The sequence below is a fragment of the Caloenas nicobarica genome, chromosome 4 (assembly GCF_036013445.1).
Source record: "Caloenas nicobarica isolate bCalNic1 chromosome 4, bCalNic1.hap1, whole genome shotgun sequence".
Lineage (NCBI taxonomy): Eukaryota > Metazoa > Chordata > Aves > Columbiformes > Columbidae > Caloenas > Caloenas nicobarica.
In genome coordinates, this window is record NC_088248.1 from 20,789,137 (window position 1) to 20,808,203 (window position 19,067).

General features: G+C 39.8%; 1 protein-coding gene across 1 annotated transcript in view; it reads left to right on the top strand.

Moving 5' to 3' along the window:
- Positions 1-696: 696 nt before the first annotated feature.
- The window catches only part of USP38 (ubiquitin specific peptidase 38), a 29,913-nt gene continuing 11,542 nt past the window's right edge, over positions 697-19,067 (top strand). The window contains exons 1-9 of the mRNA XM_065633342.1: positions 697-1,456; positions 2,446-2,581; positions 7,596-7,725; positions 7,974-8,075; positions 10,867-11,025; positions 11,643-11,836; positions 12,449-12,542; positions 13,395-13,501; positions 14,588-15,938. Coding sequence (XP_065489414.1) covers positions 772-1,456; positions 2,446-2,581; positions 7,596-7,725; positions 7,974-8,075; positions 10,867-11,025; positions 11,643-11,836; positions 12,449-12,542; positions 13,395-13,501; positions 14,588-15,938 — 2,958 coding nt within the window. The 5' untranslated portion in view covers positions 697-771. The remainder of the gene's footprint in view (positions 1,457-2,445; positions 2,582-7,595; positions 7,726-7,973; positions 8,076-10,866; positions 11,026-11,642; positions 11,837-12,448; positions 12,543-13,394; positions 13,502-14,587; positions 15,939-19,067) is intronic.

Here is a 19,067-nt window from a genome sequence, read left to right on the forward strand (position 1 = left end):
TCGTTAAACCGCTGCTGAAGAGCAAAGGCTTCTCTAAGAAAGCACTGCTGGTTAAAAGTACTCTTACAGGCAGAAGGAGCGATAAAGCAATAAATACTCGCCCCGGGAGGTGAAGACCAGCTGTGCGAGCCGCTTAAAGGAGGGATAGGCCTGGCCATCACCTCAGCACAGCGGGGTATCCCCGAGACTGGGGGACCAGGAGCCCGGTGGGACCTTGTGCGCACGGAGGACCAACCAAAAGCTGTACGACACACGCTGGCTTGGAACAGCTCGGCCCCTCCGAGCCCCCCCACGCTGGCTGGGCCCCGGCCACCGGCCCGCCCCTCAGGCCGGGTCCCGCTGCCCGCCACCGGGGGGCACGAGCCGCCGCCAACCGTCACCAACCGCCACACCCGCCGCCCCGCCCTCGCTCCCCATTGGCTGGCGTGGCAGTGCGGAGCAGCGTCCGCAGGCGGCTGGCGCACGCGTGGTGGCCGCCCGGCCCGGCTTCCTGTTTGTGCCGCTGCGCTTCCGGGTCGGCGGGGGAGCGTTCGGCGGTGGCAGTTGGGGCCGCGGTGCTGCCCGAGCCGGGGCCGGGGGAGCGGGGCCGCCGCCCGGGCGAGGGGCGGGCGGGAGGGCCGCGGGAGCGGCGGCCGCCGCCGCCGCCGGGGCGGCATAGCGCGGCGGGGCGAGGGGAAGGCCGCGGGGAGGCGGCGGCGGCGGCCTCCTCCCGCCAGGCCTGGGTCGGTCCGCCGCCGCCGCCGCTGGGCCGATGCGCCCGGAGCGCCCGCCATGGACAAGATCCTGGAGGGGCTGGTGAGCTCGTCCCACCCGCTGCCGCTGAAGCGGGTGATCGTGCGGCGGGTGGTGGAGTCGGCGGAGACGCCGCTGAGCCAGGCGCAGTGCCGCGCCATGTTCGCCCTCAGCACCCGGCTGGTGCTGCAGGGCCCCGACCCCTTCCAGCGGCAGGTGGGCCGGCAGGTGCTGGAGGCCTACGGCCGCTACCACCGCGACGAGTTCGAGGCCTTCTTCAACCGCGGGCTCGTCCTCGGCCTCCTGCAGCGCGGCTACGGCGAGCTGAGCAGCCGCGACCCCGCCATCCTCGACTACATCCAGGCGGGGCTGCGCCTCATCATGAGCTGCCCCTCGGTGCTGGAGCTCTTCGAGCTGCTGCAGGTGGAGGCCCTGCGGCTGGTGTGCGAGCGGCCGGCGCCGCCGCTCTGCGCCCGCCTGTGCCAGCTGCTGGGCGACTTCCCGCAGTGCCTGCCCCGCGGCAGGAAGCTCTCCCTCGCCTTCTGCCAGCAGCTGGTCCGCAGCATCGCCCACTTCCAGAGCCAGGGCAGCCGGGAGGCCGAGCTGCGCCTCTACGTCTCGCAGGTGACCCAGGTCAGCGGGCTGCTGCGGAGCGTCTGGAAGGCCGAGCCCGACACGCTGCTGCCCTCCCTGCAAGAGCTCTTTGCTGTTATCTCCGCCGCCGGTGAGCGCCGACCGCCGGGGAGCACGGCCAGGGGGAGGACGCGGGACGGGTGTGGGATAACGGGAGCGGTGGGTTTGCCGGCAGGAAGGAAAACCCCGACCACTGAGCATCGGTAGCTTTGCAGATGTTGCCTTGGAACCGTTGCTTCCTTACCCACATACTAAAATGCAGCTTTCTGGTCGTCAAGAGTTCAAAGCCATCCTTTCTGTTTCCCGAAAAAATGGTAGAGGGGAAATGGTGATTTGTTTAGCACTTGCTGTGCATGGACTTTGGAAAAACTCCCGCTATAATGCTTTAAATGGTACACAAGAATAGAGTTTTGGGTGTCCCGCTATGAAAAACTAAAACTCTCAGTATCAGAAGCTACTCTTCCTCCAGGAGATACCTTAGGTCTTGGAACTGTGTAATCTACAAAACTGGGGGGTGTGTAGGAAATATATAAAATGTAGTTATTGTAGGAAGGGTTCACTGCCTGAGTAATGTTGACACAATTGTAAATAGGTCCTTTCTGACCTCAGAAATCTATGCAGTACCATATTAGCTCACTTTGGAGAGTGCCTTAACACTGTAACGTATTTCGCCATAACTGGTATGGTTAGCAGGCAGTTGCTGAGATAGGTTATGGAGAATATTGTCTGTGTTGGATCACTAGGTTTAATATCAAGTATGATAAATAATTGATACTTCTTTTTAGAACAAAAATGCTCCCATTGAGGGTGGAGGAGGAAGTTGGCTGATTGTCACTTTCTCACATGGATATTGTAAGAATAAAAGGAGTTTGTAATTCAGTGCTACTCATTGTATTGAAACCACTGAAATTTTTTTATTTTGTTCTGGTTAGTGATGACAGAATGTTAAATGTAGCGTTGACTCACTGTCTGAAAACTTTACAGCAATAGTGGAGTTGTAGGATAGAAAACAAAGCATATTTTTTCTGTGGGGTTTTCTTTTTTTAGTTTGTTATATTATGCCATGTTCCATTTTTACAGATACTTCCTTCGAACCTTCTGTTGCACTGGCAAGTCTTGTGCAGCATATCCCATTACAGATGATTACAGTACTCATCAGGAGCCTTACTACAGATCCAAATGTGAAAGATGCAAGTATGACCCAAGCTCTGTGCAGGTACTGTATTTCATTATAAAGGGAAAGAAAGTATTTTTAGGAGGATTCACAGGGGACAGCCTCTATTTCCATCTTCGCTCAAACCTTCAGAAGTTTTTTTGAATAATAGAAGAGTCGGAATGATGTAAAAACAATTGCATGTTGTGCTTCTTGTCATTCATCTAAACATGAGTAAACATTGAGATTAGTGGCACAGTTAATGGACTGTGATTCAGATTGTACTCTTGGTTGGTATCTTCAGAAATGTGAACAATACTGATACAGAAAGATGACAATGGCAGACAGATGAAGGCCTTCTTGAAATTCTTTGAAAGTGTTTTTTAAAGCCTATGGAAGAAGCTCTTTTTGAGCACTGAAGGGTAGAAAACTGAGTAACACAGTTAAACAGGCTGTCAAAACTGTGTGGTGTTTAAAAAAAACTTAAATTCTTTAACAGACTTTTTTTTTAATGTCTGCTCTATTATTTTTGAACTACATCCATGTCAGTGTAGTGTAATACTTGCACATTTATATGGTGTTGCACTTACGTATCTTGGTGAAATACAGAGTTTTCACACTGAAAACGTTCCTCATTTACATTAAATTGAGAAGCTATATTTCATTTGAGAACATTAATGAGAAGAAGCAGCATTAATATTTTAATTTGGGACTTGAAAAGAATCTGCTTGACTGAACAGATTTCAACAAAGTTGCTTGCCCAGTCCGAAATTCAAAGCTGGAAAATTCAGAAGGATTTGTGCATCTTAATAACTTGCCAGTGACATACTGGTGATTAATTTTCCTGTTAGTGTAACTTTAACATTTATATTACCTGCTTCAACATAATGTGATTGTATAATTGTAGCTTTAGAATGCCATCTCTGTGTGCCTCTGCTTAGGGAAGTAGTGCTGAGCTTTGGGTGTAATAGGAGCTGTTATTCTCAGATAAGTGCTCTTTCATAATACTAGCTGTGTGGTAGGTGTTTTCCTCTTGTTTTTAAGAGGGCAGTACAGTCTTACTTGCCTTGTTCATTCTTTGAAGTAATACTTGGTTTTAAGAACATCTAGTTCTGTTCCATGGAATTAACTTTTTAGGTACCCCTTGTTATTTTTGTTTGGAGATACCCTTGTGTCAACACTGTATCCAGTTTCTTTTTCTACCTCTGTCAACCCTCTGCAGTAATTACTTTCTTCTGGCTGAGAGGAGTAATTGCAAAGTGGATAATGCAGCTGGAATGTCTGGAGCACCGCATGACAGTGTTGTCATCAGGCTTGCATCATTCCCAGGAGGTGCAGAACTCCAGGCACAACAAGGTCTCCTGATGAGAGCAGAGCTTTGGCAACCGCAAATTAGAGGCCTTGTTGCTCGCTTACTAAGGATAACTTTCATGACACTGCAGAGTCTGCCTGAAGTTGAACACAAATAAGTAAATAATCTGTAGTTAGAAGACTAATAAATTGCATCTGTTCAGTGGGGCTTATATTAGGCTCAGGTTTGTGTAAGAAAAGGTGCTTGCTTTTTGGCATCATTGAGCTGTTCTTAATTGGCTCAGCTGTCTCATGAAACCTTACCTGAAGCATCAGTGGAAAAAAAAAGCAGAAAATTGTTAAATCTCTTCTGGCATATATGACTGCTTTAAGGCTCTGCTTCAGAGGTCTCAGAGGAGGTTGATGGCTTATGCTCAGTCTCATGCCACATATAATGCTCGTTTGCACTTTAACCAGAGGATCCTTTGCAAGAGAAACTGAAAATTTTGTGAAGAAAATCTCTAGACATGACCAGGCCCTTTACCCTGTTGGTAAAAATGTAAAATATTGTAAAATATGTTAATTTTGGGGGGAGGTGCCTGGTAGCCTGAGGATTCTTTGTGTTTGTTGGTTGGTTCGTTTTGTTTGGTTAGTTTTTCCTAACATGAGGGATTTGTACCTATGTTGCCAGATTCTTCGTCTGATGTGGCTAAGAAGATATTTTTGAGAAAGAAGCTACTATCTGATGTTGCACAGATAAAATTTATTCTATCCAGGCATATTGGAAATACTGTGCTTGTTTGCACACATGTGGATAGCAGACCTGCTTGTTTTAGGATGATATGAGGCAGAAGGTCCTCTTGAGGCCTTTAAGGTTCTCTTAATCTGGTCAAACACAAAAAGCTTCCTCTGTTTTTATTTGTGAGCATCACATGCCGTATTAATATCTGCCTTTGTATTAAAATGCAGTTATTGATTGCAGCAGAGCAGGAGCTGAGTAAATGCAATGCAGAGAGGTTTTAGTAACAAAATCTCTAGTCTTTACTGATGTCCTGGTTTTGGTTAAGACAAGACCAAGTCTCTTCTAGTGTGTGGTGTTTTTTTTCCTTTTAGCTAGGTTCTTATAAGTAACTACATTTTTCTGAAGTTGGATGTACGTTTTTCAGACAGAATCAGCTCCAGAGCTGGTAACACCTGCCGTTTACAGTTTTACTGAGCTAAGGGTAGGAATTGTATGCAGAAAAGGCCCATATTTATAGTTTATTGCTATAGCAGCCAAGGTTTCTGTTAGACCTCTTATATCCCACAAGTGAGTGGTTGTAAAAGGGTCATACTTGCAGTGAAGGGCAGACAGAACAGGTGACCCAAACTGACCAACAAGGTATATTCTGTGCCAAGCTGGGGGATCATGAGAGTATCAAAAAGATTTGATGCTTTTTAGAACAGTCTCAAGCATCTCTGCAAGTTTAGCTCTGTTTCTTCTTCTAGCTTTTGTTTCTGCCTTTAAGAGCATTGACTCTGCGTTTAAGAGCAGGAACAGATTTTAAGGATGCTGAATTCTGTCTGTATCTGTTATACAGATAATAAGGCTTCTCCTTACAAGGTTAATCATATGTAAATGATAGCCATTGTCCTATTAGTAACAATGTTGAATAGTTTAGTAGTTAATTATCCTGACTAGTGGTGGCACAGGATGGCTCATCACATATCCAGAATGATGGGATAGAACACAGGGAGCCCCAGCTCTTGCCATTTGGAGTTTGTGAGTCAGTGTGGGTGAAAGTGCATATAGTATAAAGATGATAATCAGATATTTTAGGACAGTGATTCTAATGTAGGGATCCATGGGATAACCTACTTGTCTGAAAGATTAATTAAGAAAACCAAGTATATTTTCATTAGGCTTAAATTACCTGTGCAGGTATTTGGGCCACAGCTGAAAAGTATCAAGTCTAGGATGGTGGGGTGGAGAGGAGGGGAAGGTTTGAAGGCCATGGGACTGTAAGGTTTGGGGCCTAGTTGTAGGTTAATTCTTTGCAGAAAAACAAAACAGTTTTTACCTACTTCTTGATTTCCCATTTTAGAAAGTAAATGGAAAGGGTGATCAGAATAAACAATTTAAATTTAACAACCTGAGCAAGTGAGAGTTCTGTGTAAATTTCAGGCAGTTATTATGATGTCACTGTGGTTGGTTTTTTTTTCCCAAATCTTTCTTCGTAGTAACATGGAAGAAACCCAGTAATATCTGTGTTTAATTGTTAAAAAGGCAGTCCTAATGATTGCTTGTTTCAGAGAATCCTTTTGGTGTTAGAAACTGTTAGTAAATTTTAGGTTGTTTATGGTAATACGACATGCCCAGAATACATGTCTGGTGTTGCTAAAGATGATGATTTTCTTTTCAGTTTGATATCTGAGGCCTGAAACCCTGATTTTGGTCTCTTTGGAGCTCCTTTTTATCTCCAGGAAGAACATGGGGACTGATAGTTCTGCTTCAGATTGATAATCACAGACCATGCCTATTTGTAGTGATAGTGATGTGTATTAGACTGGATACTTGTAACCTGTTCAGCTCTGTGCTAGAGTTTAACATCTTAAAAAATAATCTATATGAGGAGCTTTTTCAGAAGAGGAGTAATATACTTCTAACATCTTGTTTTCATTGAATTATAGAATAAAATTGTAGCATTACATAGATTTAGAGGAGCCTTTGGAGGTCATCTGGTCCAGCCCTGCTTGGAGCAGGGCCAGCTTCGAAGTCAGACTTTGTTGCATAGGACCTTGTGCAATTGAGTTTTCTGCAAGGCTGGAGGTGCCACAGCCTTACTGTTTCATTGTCTGGCCACCCTCATGGTGAAAATTTTTTCTTTCCAAGTAATTAGTGATGCCTCCTCTGATTTGAAGAAGGGGATCTAGTGAACAATTTAAGAAAATCCGAAATATTGTTAAGTAAAATATCAGAAAAACAAAGCCTAAATTTCATGGTTTAGTTGGTACTGCTTTATGAAATCATCTATGTCTTAGAATTGTTTCAACTAATCTACCTGTCTGCCTTAAGTATTGCTGTAAATTGTCTATTAATTTAAAAGGATAGAAGGGCCTCTATTTTCTGTTGCTGATATTTCACTGTATTTTGTAGGCACAGATCAAGTCCTTTCACTTTTTCTTAACTGTAGTTAAATTCTTCGTTTTGGGGCACAGGTAGACCACAGGCTGCTTTTGGCTATTTTGAGAGCCTTATAACACCTGCTGCAATGTATTTAAAATTACTAGATTTTACCCCTTTAACCGAGAGTATTTGAATTGGCTTCCAGGAATGTAGTTCTAAGTTCAAGAGGCTTCCTTTTCAAATTTAAACTTAATAGTCAGTTTTGGTCTGGTTTGGGGTAAAAGGTATAGAATGGGAGGTTCTCGGGTATAAGCACTTTTTCACCTTCAGCAGTAAGTTTTTCACTCAAAAATGTTCATGTCTATAAAACCAGGTTTCATATTCTTAAATAACAAGAGTACATAACATTTAATTTTATATGCTTATGTATTTCAGGTTTTTTTATATTTATGCTGAATGTTTTAACTAGATTACTATTATAGAGTTAAATGACTTGAAATATAATCAAAATTATTTTACTACTTGCTAACATACTTGCATTACTACATGTGAGTCTCTGTGTAAGTGTGCAACTATCAGGGTAATATATAGAATCTTTTTGTTGAGGTTAAAATAAGTGGCATATTGTTGTGGGGTTTTTTTTCTTTGTTTTGGATTGTGTTTTTTTCATTAATTTTTCAGAATGATAGACTGGTTGTCCTGGCCTCTGGCTCAGCACGTGGAAACATGGGTGATTGCACTGCTGAAGGGACTGGCCGCAGTCCAGAAGTTTACCATCCTTATTGATGTCACTCTGCTTAAGATTGAATTGGTAGGTTGGAAAAGAGCATTCAAAATTGAAGGAGAGAGAAAGGAATTTGTTACAGCTATGCAATGGCATAGCATCTTCTGTATTGCAGCATATATTCTCGTAGTGTTCTGCAAAGAAGATGTAAATGTATCTGTAACTTTCAGTTGCATTTGATGACTCTTTCAAATGGTTGTGCATTTGGGAATCTGTTTACATTTTTATGGAAATTTCACTTTCTGGATTTACTGAACTAAATGTGGTTTTTTTAGGTCTTTAATCGACTTTGGTTTCCTCTAGTGAGGCCTGGTGCCCTTGCTGTCCTTTCTCACATGTTGCTTAGTTTTCAGCATTCTCCAGAAGCTTTTCATTTGGTAAGTAACTGTATATATGGTTTTCAGTTCTTTGAAATGTCATTCACTTGTTATTTCTGAAGTGGGTGTACCTGAAGAGTAACAGAATTGATGCACTTGGATTTCTTCTTTGTTTCAAGGTTACAGAATCAGACCACTAGACTTTCTAACTTCCAGGTTCAACCACTTAATCTGTAAGTGGAAAAAAGCATTGTTCTTTCTGGTATTTACATATTTTTGGCAGTAGTATGTGGGGACTGCATTCTGTCTTTGACCATATACTTCTAGAAATCCATTTCGTTTTGTGAAGTTGACTGAGAAAGCTGGGCTGCAAGTAGCCTTTGTTTTCCCTAAATAGTTGTTCTTTAGAGAACCAATTATCTGCTATATATAACCTGCATAGGTGCATGAGAAGTAGTATGTCACTTTAAGAAAGCTGCACATCTGTGTTTCAATGTATACATGGGCAAACTGAAGGATACTATTTTTAATGGCTGCTCTTCAAAATACAGTTCACCAGCTAAAGTGGTAGATATTGGGATATGACGACGACTGTTCGTATTAGTACAGCAAGATGTATAGTGCTTTCCCTGTTCTTATACTCAGTGTTTAGCTTAAAGTTTAAGTGAAATATGGGTCTTTCAGACTTAACGATAGTAACAGCCTGGCGCACTGTTTCTCTAAGCTGTCCTCAAGGCTCTTAGGCCTGAGGGATCACAAACCCTTTGAGTAGGGTCAGAGTAGTTGCTTTATGCCTGGTGCACTTTCATAATGATAGAAGTCTGAAGTTTCTCTCTTCCCTCTGCTGCCTTAGTCTTGGCCTAGGATAGAAAATTGAGTTGCAAGTGAAACAGCCAAGTAGCCTTGAATATGCTCAAAACATAAACATTTTATATATTTACTGTCTTGGTTTTTTTCTTTGTCCCTGAGAGAGACAAAACATCCACAAGAAAAATGTAAAATATGAGAAGACTTCTTCTAGAAAAAGGCATTTCCTTTAATAAGGAAAACTCCTAACATAGGCTGCATGCAGTATTGCGTAAACAGCTGCCTTCAGGACTTCATTTTCCCAGCCTTCTTCACTGTCATTTTTTTGAGCTACTGCTGTCATTTAGTATCCTATAAAATTTTCCTGCACTTAAACTACTTTTTTATAATAAATGGTCTGAACGAAAAATGGTTAAATGCACATTTGATAAATATAAATTAATTCGTTTTGCAGTGCATCTGAGTTAACATTCCCCTTCTGTATGCTTGAGCATTCTTTGCATAGATGACTTGGGTTTTTTATAGAAGGAAAACACTGCCTCGCACTTGTGGTGTAGAACTTAACATGATGTGTACTACGGAATTCTAAAAACCTACCGACATATGAAATTTTAATTCAACCTCAAGCCAAAAGTTATAATTCTGTATGTATTCAAAGTGTAACTGTCTGTATTATGCAGCATGCTGTAAGAAAGAGTTTGGCTCTCAGTTTGAGAGAGCTGAGACCTTGTACTTTTTCTAGTCTTCCCATGTGCTTTGTCGGTGCAAAATTATCGTATCTCAGATTTGCTTTGTACAAATCTCATGCTTGGAGCTGAACAATTTCTTTCTCATTGCCATGTGCCCACATTTATAAAGTGAATGAGGGAATTTTTTAAATTGCAGCTTCCACTATTGATTTTGTAGGACATAATGCTTTATCTTGGTATTTTTAAACAGTGGATATCTTCCTTACTGAAAGAGTAGGGTTTCTTTCTCCAAGATGTAAAAATATTCCTTACACTTACAGAACAGCTGATATATGGAAAAAGTAGCAAATGAGTATTTTGCACCTCAGCCCTTTTACTTTGGTGTTTTGAAGTATATTAGTTCTTGTGATTGGTACACATTCCTAAAATCATGATATTCTTATAATTGCTGTTCTTTATCTCATGTCTTTACTGCCGAACAATTTGTAAACTAATTTGGGGTGAAAAATGGTTACATCAGTTTCTTTCACAGTTAGTGCATTTTAATCACTTGAAAACTGACAGAAGTATCCAGAAATATATTGGTTCACAGTGAGAAGTCCCTACTCTTTAGGACTGCATTGAAATAACTTCCTACTTGATATTCTAAGACTAACATAAAAGTCTTATGCGTTTAAAAATACAGACAGAGCTGCACTGAAGGAGGTGGAGTAAACATTTCTGATTTATACCCAATTTAAAATAATAATGAATCTGAGCTAATCCTCAAATAGATTACCATATCTGTGGAAAACTTTTTTAGGTCGTAGTACATTAATGTCTTGGTTTATTGAGCCTAGCTCTCTCACTAGGTGGAGCTGTGAGCCAGTTTCCATCTTGTAAACTGAAATAGGATGAATACATTCGTTGGCTTCAGATCCCAAGCATTAGATTCTGTTGAAGAAAAATTGAGAGATTCTGTTTTAAAAACTGTATCTGTGAAATTAGAACGGGATACTCCACTGTTAGTGGTGGCACAAAAGCAACACGTTTGCTGTTAAGGTACTTAATAAGATGAATACTTTGGACACTTGACTGTTTAAAATCTTAACGTGCATTTTCTAGGTTCATAAAGTTGTAAAACTTGATATGTGAACTAAAGAGAGCGTTCAAAAATTAATTGTGCTGTTTGAAAATTGTCATGGGTAAGGAACAGTGCTTGTTTTTCTAGTTGTCGTTTCTCAAGCATGTCTTACTTAAGAACGAAAGGTCCTCTGTCATTTGACATGTGTAAAACAGTGAAGTTGTTTGTAGAACAAAAAAACTCGAAAAATGCAATTGCTGTTTAACACTTCTTTTTTTTCTTTCCCATTCAGATTGTCCCACATGTGGTTAGTTTGGTTCAGTCCTTCAAAAGAGATGGCTTACCTTCCAGTACAGCCTTCTTGATGCAGCTGACCGAGTTGATACACTGTATGATGTATCATTATTCTGGATTTCCAGAGCTCTATGAACCCATTCTGGAAGCTATTAAGGTATATTAGAAATACTAAGGCGGTGGAATGTTTTGGTTGTTTGTGTTTGTTGGGGTGGGTTTTTTTGGTTTTTTTTCCAGTTATGAAAGCTATAATCCCATAGATGGCAAATGAAATTATATATATATATAAAATAAACCCTAAAAAAACCAAACAAACACTTGGGTATTACTGACTGATTTGATAGCGGTAGTATTGTAGTTAAATGTTTTTGAGCTTAAAAATCCCCTATCAATTTAATTTCAAGTATTTTGGACTTTAGTCTTTCCTTCTTAGATTGTGATTTGACAGAGCAGGAATGTATTTTCAGCAGAATAAAGGATGATTTAGGGGTTGGTTAAAGCTTGAAGTTTGAGAGGTAGTTTTTGGTGGTAGAATTCTGTGAATATGTGGGTCAAAGGTGACCACCAGCCTCCTTATTCCTGCAATTTGAGAGTTGAGTAAAGAAAGCGTAGAAGAGGGCCTGGGAGGGGTTGTATCTTCTAGGCTATCAGGGACAGCAAGACCCTGAAGGAGAATACGGGAGCAAGTGAAGATTCAAGACTGCTGAATGGCAGGACCTATTATAAAAGCAAATACAAGACTTTATTTAAGCGTGTTAAATGTTTCTCTTGCAGGATATGCCCAAACCCAGTGAAGAGAAAATTAAGTTGATTCTCAGTCAGAGTGCCTGGACTTCTCAATCCAGTTCTTTGCCATCTTGTCTATCTAGACTTTCTGGGAAGTCTGAAACGGGGAAGACAGGTCTGATTAATCTAGGAAATACTTGCTACATGAACAGTGTTATTCAGGCACTTTTTATGGCTACAGAGTAAGTCCTTTTTAACAGCACTTTTCATTGCAAATTCACTATTGCAGTTGTTGCGTTCTTGCTTTTCACAGAGTATTAACGTGTCTTGAGGTCTGTCAGCTTCCTAGAGCTGAGTGGGTTTCTTTGCATGCAGTTACTGATTGCTTTGTTGAAGTCCAGCTCTGTGGAACTGCAGTTTTAGCCATTAAAAAATCCTGATCCTTCTGTCCAGTACCAAAAGGTATATGCATTGAACTAATAGTAGCCTTTTAGTACCAACTCCATTAGTGGGAATAATATCTCTCACTCCTGTATCCTAGACAAGTCCTTTAGTCCCTTTTTCCTCGCTGTCCTTGCTCCCTTCAGTATTGTAAAAATTTTTATGGTGATGCTTTTGTTGCTTGTCTGTAGCCCATTCTCTTACGCATTTAAATGTTTAGAGAAATAGGTTTTTGCAGAGTTAGTTCCTACTGTGCTGATGGAAAAACTACTATACTAGAGTGGAATCCAAGTATTGAAGGGTAGTGTTACATGTTTTGCTTTCTTTCAAATTGAAGTAATTATCTGAGCTGGAATGATAACTGCGTTGTTAGAAATCTAGCAAGGAAACTAATGGCTATCTTGCTTTTTCAGTTTCAGAAGACATGTTTTATCTCTAAATCTAAATGGGTGTAATTCACTAATGAGAAAATTACAGCATCTTTTTGCATTTTTGGCCCATACCCAGGTATGTCAGTTTATTTCATCTGCTGTTTTTAAGTCTAGATCTGTATACCGAAATTTAGGAACAAACATGATGCCATGTGAGTCCTGTTGAATATGTTAAAGATATAAATATGATAGATTTGTAGGGGAGTGAGTCCAAACGTTCAGATGGTGTGGATGGATTTAGAGAAATCTGTTTTTCATAAGAACAACATTGTGACACTTTATTGGTTTTATAAATGGGCAGTAACAGCTTTTCTTTGAGAAGTCAAAATTTTAAAAATCCAGATAAGACCCTGATATACAAGCTGACTTTATGCAACTTTCTAGGATAAACTGCAACTTTCTGCAGTGATTTTTAAACTAAATTTTATTTTTGTTCAGATTCTAAAGTGAACTTTATTAAATGTTGAGAATATTCTGCTAGTGCTAGAAATACATAATTCACTTTTGTTCTCTTTGATTAATAACAATAAACTTGTTGGGAAGGGGATGAGGCTGAATCACTTTAGAAATAAATCTGTGCATATGAAATACTGGTGTTCTTCTGAAGAAGGAACATTTGTCTTTTTAAGCTTGTCAGCAAGAACACAGTGACTGCTGTTATAACATCTCTGGTTTACACTCACTACACATTTAATATTTGCCTGCAGGATCCAATACTTATATCTTTGTACTAGAGGTGATTACCACAAAATTAACTGGGGTCTCCTCCTATGATTAAGTGGTTTAAATGTTTGCATGTACCATATGTTTAATACAGCTCCTCTAGAATAATGTAATCCAAAATGCAGTGGTCAATATCCAAATACTACAACCAATTTTCTTAAGAAATTCTTATGTAACCTTATCTGTCCCTCTCTTATGCTAACAGAGGGAAGCATATGCTCCTAGAATTTTCTTTGAGGCTTCCAGACCACCATGGTTCACCCCTCGATCCCAGCAGGATTGCTCGGAATATCTCAGATTCCTGCTAGACAGGTACAGTTATTGTGCCATTAATGGAAATGAATCTACAGTCTTACCACATAATGTTGATCTCTTAGGAACAGTCATGTAACAGTTCTACTGCATGAGTGGGGACCAGGAATTTTGGGCCTCATTCCTGACTGTCTCTGGTTTTCTGCATGGTCTATGAAACACTTCTTCATAGGTTTAATCTGTGGTAAAATCTGGATGCCATCTTGTCTCCACATCATTTAAAGCAGGTTATAGTGGTAGTAATGTTCCATTTTGACAAATCTAAACTTGGGTGTTATATTAGTCACGGTCCCGTTTTGAAAATTAACGTGGTTGCTTAAAGCAGTTTAGTTGTGCATCTGGAATTTCCTGTTGGTGGAGTCAGATAAGTCATGAAGAGATGTACTGGCATTTATAACCAGTTTAATAAGCAAGTAAATTAACTGTGGCACAGATAAAACAAACAAACCAAAATTTATTAGTAGCCCTCTTTAATTTTGGCTTGTTGAGAATTTTGCTGAGACGTTGCTTAAGCAATATTGCTTTATGACCCATTCCACTTCTGGAGAAGTTTATCTCAGTAGTGAAATTGTGTAAATTGTGTCTGTCTTTTCTGGTTTGATTTTTCTTGCTGTAGTTTCTTGACTTTCTTGGCTGCAAAATCATGACCTTTTCCTTTCTTTGGAAATAGTCTGGCACTATATAAATAGCTACTTGTTCTCTTACAAAATCTGACATACAGAACCAGTCAGTTGGAGAACTGATTTATTAAGACAATCTAATGATAAATAATAAAAACATTGTTTGTCAGGTTTTTTTTAATACTTGTTAGTTCTCTCAGTATATCCATTGCTTTGACTTACACATATCGAGACCCATATTACATGCATTTGTACTTTTTTTATACTGTCTTCTGGGTAGTACTGACCTGTATGGTTCAGCTCGTTTATATAAAAAATAGCAAATAGCTTTTTTTAACATGAGACATTTCTAGCCACTTTACCATCTGTATTTTTCAACATAACTGGAAAAAAATTCTGAAGTGGTGCAGCAGTATTTGTTTGGAAAATAGCACAGCTACTTGGATTTCTTTTTCTTTGTATTCAGGCTGCATGAAGAAGAGAGAACCTTGAAAGCGTTGTGTTCAACAAAGACTTCTGAAGGTACAACAGATGAAGAGTGCCAGACACAAGAAGCTGTCCATAAAGCACAGGTATTTGCAGAAGCACCTTGTATGGGAAGTGAAGAAAGAACTCTGATAGAGAAGATGTTTGGAGGAAAACTGAAGACTACTATATGCTGTTTGAACTGCAAAAGTACATCTCAAAAGGAAGAAGCTTTTACAGATCTCTCTCTGGCTTTCTGTCCTCCAACTTCCTTGGAGAACGTTGACCCAAAATGTGTGGAACGTTCTGAAGTGAAAGACGACTACATGGTGCAAGCTAATACTACAGCAACTAGTCCTGCTGGAGAAACACCTCTTGATAATTTGGAAGCAAATGGTGGACATGACACAGTAATGAATGAAGGAACGATAAAAGATTTTTCTACTGAGCCAAACTCTGAGAATACCACAAATTCAGAACTCAACAAAGTTCAAGATAATGGGGATATGTCTCAGAGGCTAGTAGGTAAAAACACTCCATCAGTTACAGACTTACTGAATTATTTTCTGGCACCTGAGATCCTCAGTGGAGACAATAAGTATTATTGTGAAAAGTGTGCCTCTCTACAGAATGCTGAGAAAACTATGCAAATCATTGAGGAACCTGAATACCTCATTCTCACTCTTTTGAGATTTTCATATGATCCTAAGTGTCATATAAGGCGCAAAATCCTGGACAATGTGTCTCTGCCACTGGTTTTGGAACTGCCAGTCAAAAAAGCAACATCCCCTCTGGCTGTAGTTTCCGGAGGTTGGTCTGTTGGTGTTGAGATTTCTGATATTGGAGAAAATCTTGCTAAAAAACTGAAGCCATCAGGTGCTGATGAAGTGACCTGCCCACAACTGGTGCCCTACACGTTAAGCTCTGTGGTGGTGCATTCTGGTGTATCCTCCGAAAGTGGACATTATTATTCATATGCTAGAAATGTTACGGGGTCAGGGCCATCAAGACTCTGCCACCAGTCTACAGCTCTTTCTTTAGTTTCTCCTCAGGCTAAGTTGCTGACAGAGGAGAGTCCTTGTACTGTTTTAGAAAATGAGTTGGACCCTGAAATGCTGAGAGAATGGTTTCTGTTCAATGACAGCAGAGTGACATTTACCTCATTTCAGTCAGTCCAGAAAATTACCAGTAGATTTCCAAAGGACACTGCTTATGTTCTGTTTTACAAAAAACAGAATAGCACCAGTGGCTTTAACAACAATTCGGCAAATGGACTCTGGGTAAATGGAGACCCTCCCCTGCAAAAAGACCTCATGGATGCAATTACAAAAGATAACAAACTGTACTTGCAGGTAAGACGGAAATCGTATGTAGAAAGTGGTCTCCTTAAAACTCACAAGAGACAGTCTAAAGGAAAGAAAAATTTATTGTTTAAGTATTCTAGAATATTAACCTTGTATATCACCAATCTGGCTTCCATCTTGATGTTGCTAGACAGACATCACAGTAAGGTTGTCACCATTAGATGGGAAGAGTAAAGGAAAATGGCCTAAACTTGTTTTCAGTTTAGATTTTCAGTGGAGATGCTTGCCTAGGTTGTTTAACCACTTGTAATTCTATACGGGAGAGGATTTTCATACAGTTCTAATTTTCATTGCCATTAATAAATTACCAGAGTAGCTAAAGCGTACTTCGAAACTTCTTAGCAGTGTTCTTATTAGCACATTTTCTTTTGGAGTGCATTTTTTTTAATACGACTGGGCTTATCCAAATGCTAGAACCACTGAAATGAAGAGCAGATGCTCGTACCCAGGTTCCGCCTTCCTTTCTCTGCCTGTTTGCCTCCCTCCGTGGGACCTGCACTGCCAGCCACACACCCCCTGTGCTCCGAGAAATTCACCTAACTGTAGTCTCTCTTCAGTTGCTGTTACAAAAAAATCACTGCTCCCCACACATAAATGTAGTTTGCTTTGAACATCACTGCACAATCTGGATGGTGGAACATTAAAGGTGTATTTTACTGTGCGCTCTTTCAGTTAAGCTGTTCTGTAAGAGTTACAGAACTACTCAAATTAGAAAAACGAGGTAAATTCAAATTAGAAAAGAACAGCTAAGTCTCACTGTGGAAAATCTGTTGTAACAGCTGTGTTTTACAAACATAAACAAGAGAACAGAGAGTTTAAATTGCAACTGTGCTATTTTCAGACTGTGTGGTTAAAGCATTTGTGTCCCAAACAGCCTCTTCTCCTGACTGGACAGGGTAGAACAAAACTGGTTTCTTTAGCAGTAATCTCAGCTGACATCATGTTTTCACTCAGTTGCTGTGACTTCCATTGATGCATGAATGCTTTAACTGAAACTTAGAACTTGAAGCCAGATTATTTTTTTTTATTGTAGGTATATAATTACAGCAGCATCTAGGTAACTGAGTAATGGGAAAAAAACCCCTGCTTTAAGGACACAACCTGCAGAAAAGTAGTACAACAACTACAGTGATACTATAACCTTTTTTTAAATAAAGCCAAACGTTTAAAGGAGGAACAGTGTCATCCACATGGGATACAAATCCTAGTAACGATTCTTATTTGCATATTTTTCCTGTTGAATTCAGTTCTTGCAGTCACATATTTCAGTGTTATCAGTGGAATAGGTGATTATCAGGGTATGCATAACTGAGGCTTTTTTCCAAATCTGAAGAGATGCTTTAGCCATATGGAACAAGCAACATTCTCAAGGTATTAAGAAAATAATTTGTTCAATAATGAAGTTATTCTTAAACATGTTATTCTGCATTAATATTTTAAAGACCATTTTGATGAAATTTCTGGAATATGGTAAGAAATTATTACTTAAAGCTTTTTGAATGCTGCTGTACACCTAGAACCAGTGAAAAATCAATATGATTTTTATAAACAGAGTCACTTAGTTTGTATACACAAATTGCTTTCTGATAATCTTGCAGACTAAAGCTTTCTCTACAGAACCTGTACCTGAAGTTATGTAAAGCACACAGTCATTTTCTCTTATAACTTAAAAGTGAAAGCCAAGTTAATAGTTTCTTGAAAACCTTTCATTCAGAATTAAAAAGGGGAAAAAAGAAATATAGTCTCTTCCAAATAAAAAAACCAATCCAATTATTTAATTTTTGTTTGAGTGTTAGTGTTTTTGTGGGGTATTTTTGCTCGTTTTATTTTTTTAATTTATGATCTTTTAGCTGCCTTTCAATTTTGGATTCTTCGGTATTGGCCTTTGTAGTGCTCTGCCCATCTCAGAGTTGTTGAGATCTTGTTCTATTCTCAATTTAAATGAGGCTGATTAGAAATGCTCAGTTATTGCTTTTCTCAAATTAGTACCAATATTGTGATTCACTAGATTACGTTGTCGTATTTTTGAGATGTTGCATTTTATTGTTGTTCAGAGTTCTAAACTAGTATTTTCCTGTTAAGTTAAGAATACTTTTCTGTCCTGAGAAAGCCTTTACTTTTTAGAAGAAATGTTCCAAAAAATCTCTAGCTTATTACTTTTGTTTTAATATTGCATACCAGTTTACCACATGGTAAACGAAAATGTTTCCATTTTAAATAACAAAACATGCAATATGGGTAGCTCTTGCTCCAGTTAAAACAAATTAAAAGTCTTATTCTGGGAACAAGTGGAAAGCAGGGGGAATGCTCTGGATTTTTCTTAGTCCAGAGAACCATATTGACTACTGAGTTCTACATACCTGATTTTAGTATTTGTTGGGATAAAACACTTGACATTTTTTTAGAAACAAGGATTTTTCTTGAAAAAATGCCAGTGCTGTATGCTATACTAGAACTATTTAATGTGGATTAATATTGATCAAATCAGTACATACCTTGAGAGAAGAAAGAAATGCACTCGTTTAGCTCAACCTACTGAACAGGAGTAGAGCATGAAAGATCTTAAACTGCCAAATAATTTCACTTTTAGCATTGAAGACACAAGTAAGTGTGTGGTTTTTAATACTAATACTTTGTCAAGAAACTTTCATAATTGGTAATTTGATCACTACTCCACACTTCTCATGAGCGTGTGTGTACATAGAGATACTCTCCGTCCATTATGGAGAACATTTTGTACACGATAGCAATGAAGCTGAGATCACGGATGAGGTTTATCCTGTTCTCGGTGCATTCTGGCTGCTTCTGAACAGTATTTTTAAGTGGTTGATAAAAGCTATGCCTGCAAGTCATTTACGCTCTGTACAAATGTGATGTGCTGATGCACGGCTCCTGAGCTGTGAGAGTCATCACTTGCACATCACTCACATGGTATTGCTCTTTGTAATTGTGCTTTCCCTCTTGAATTGTCCCCTCCCTCGAAGGAAGCCTAGTGACAGAACAATCATGCTGTAGCTAATTGATATTCTGTAAGGTATGTGATATAAAACATACATTAAATAGTTTAGGTGCATAGCTATGCCAAAACCTCGTGCTATTCAATAACTGCAGTAAGGC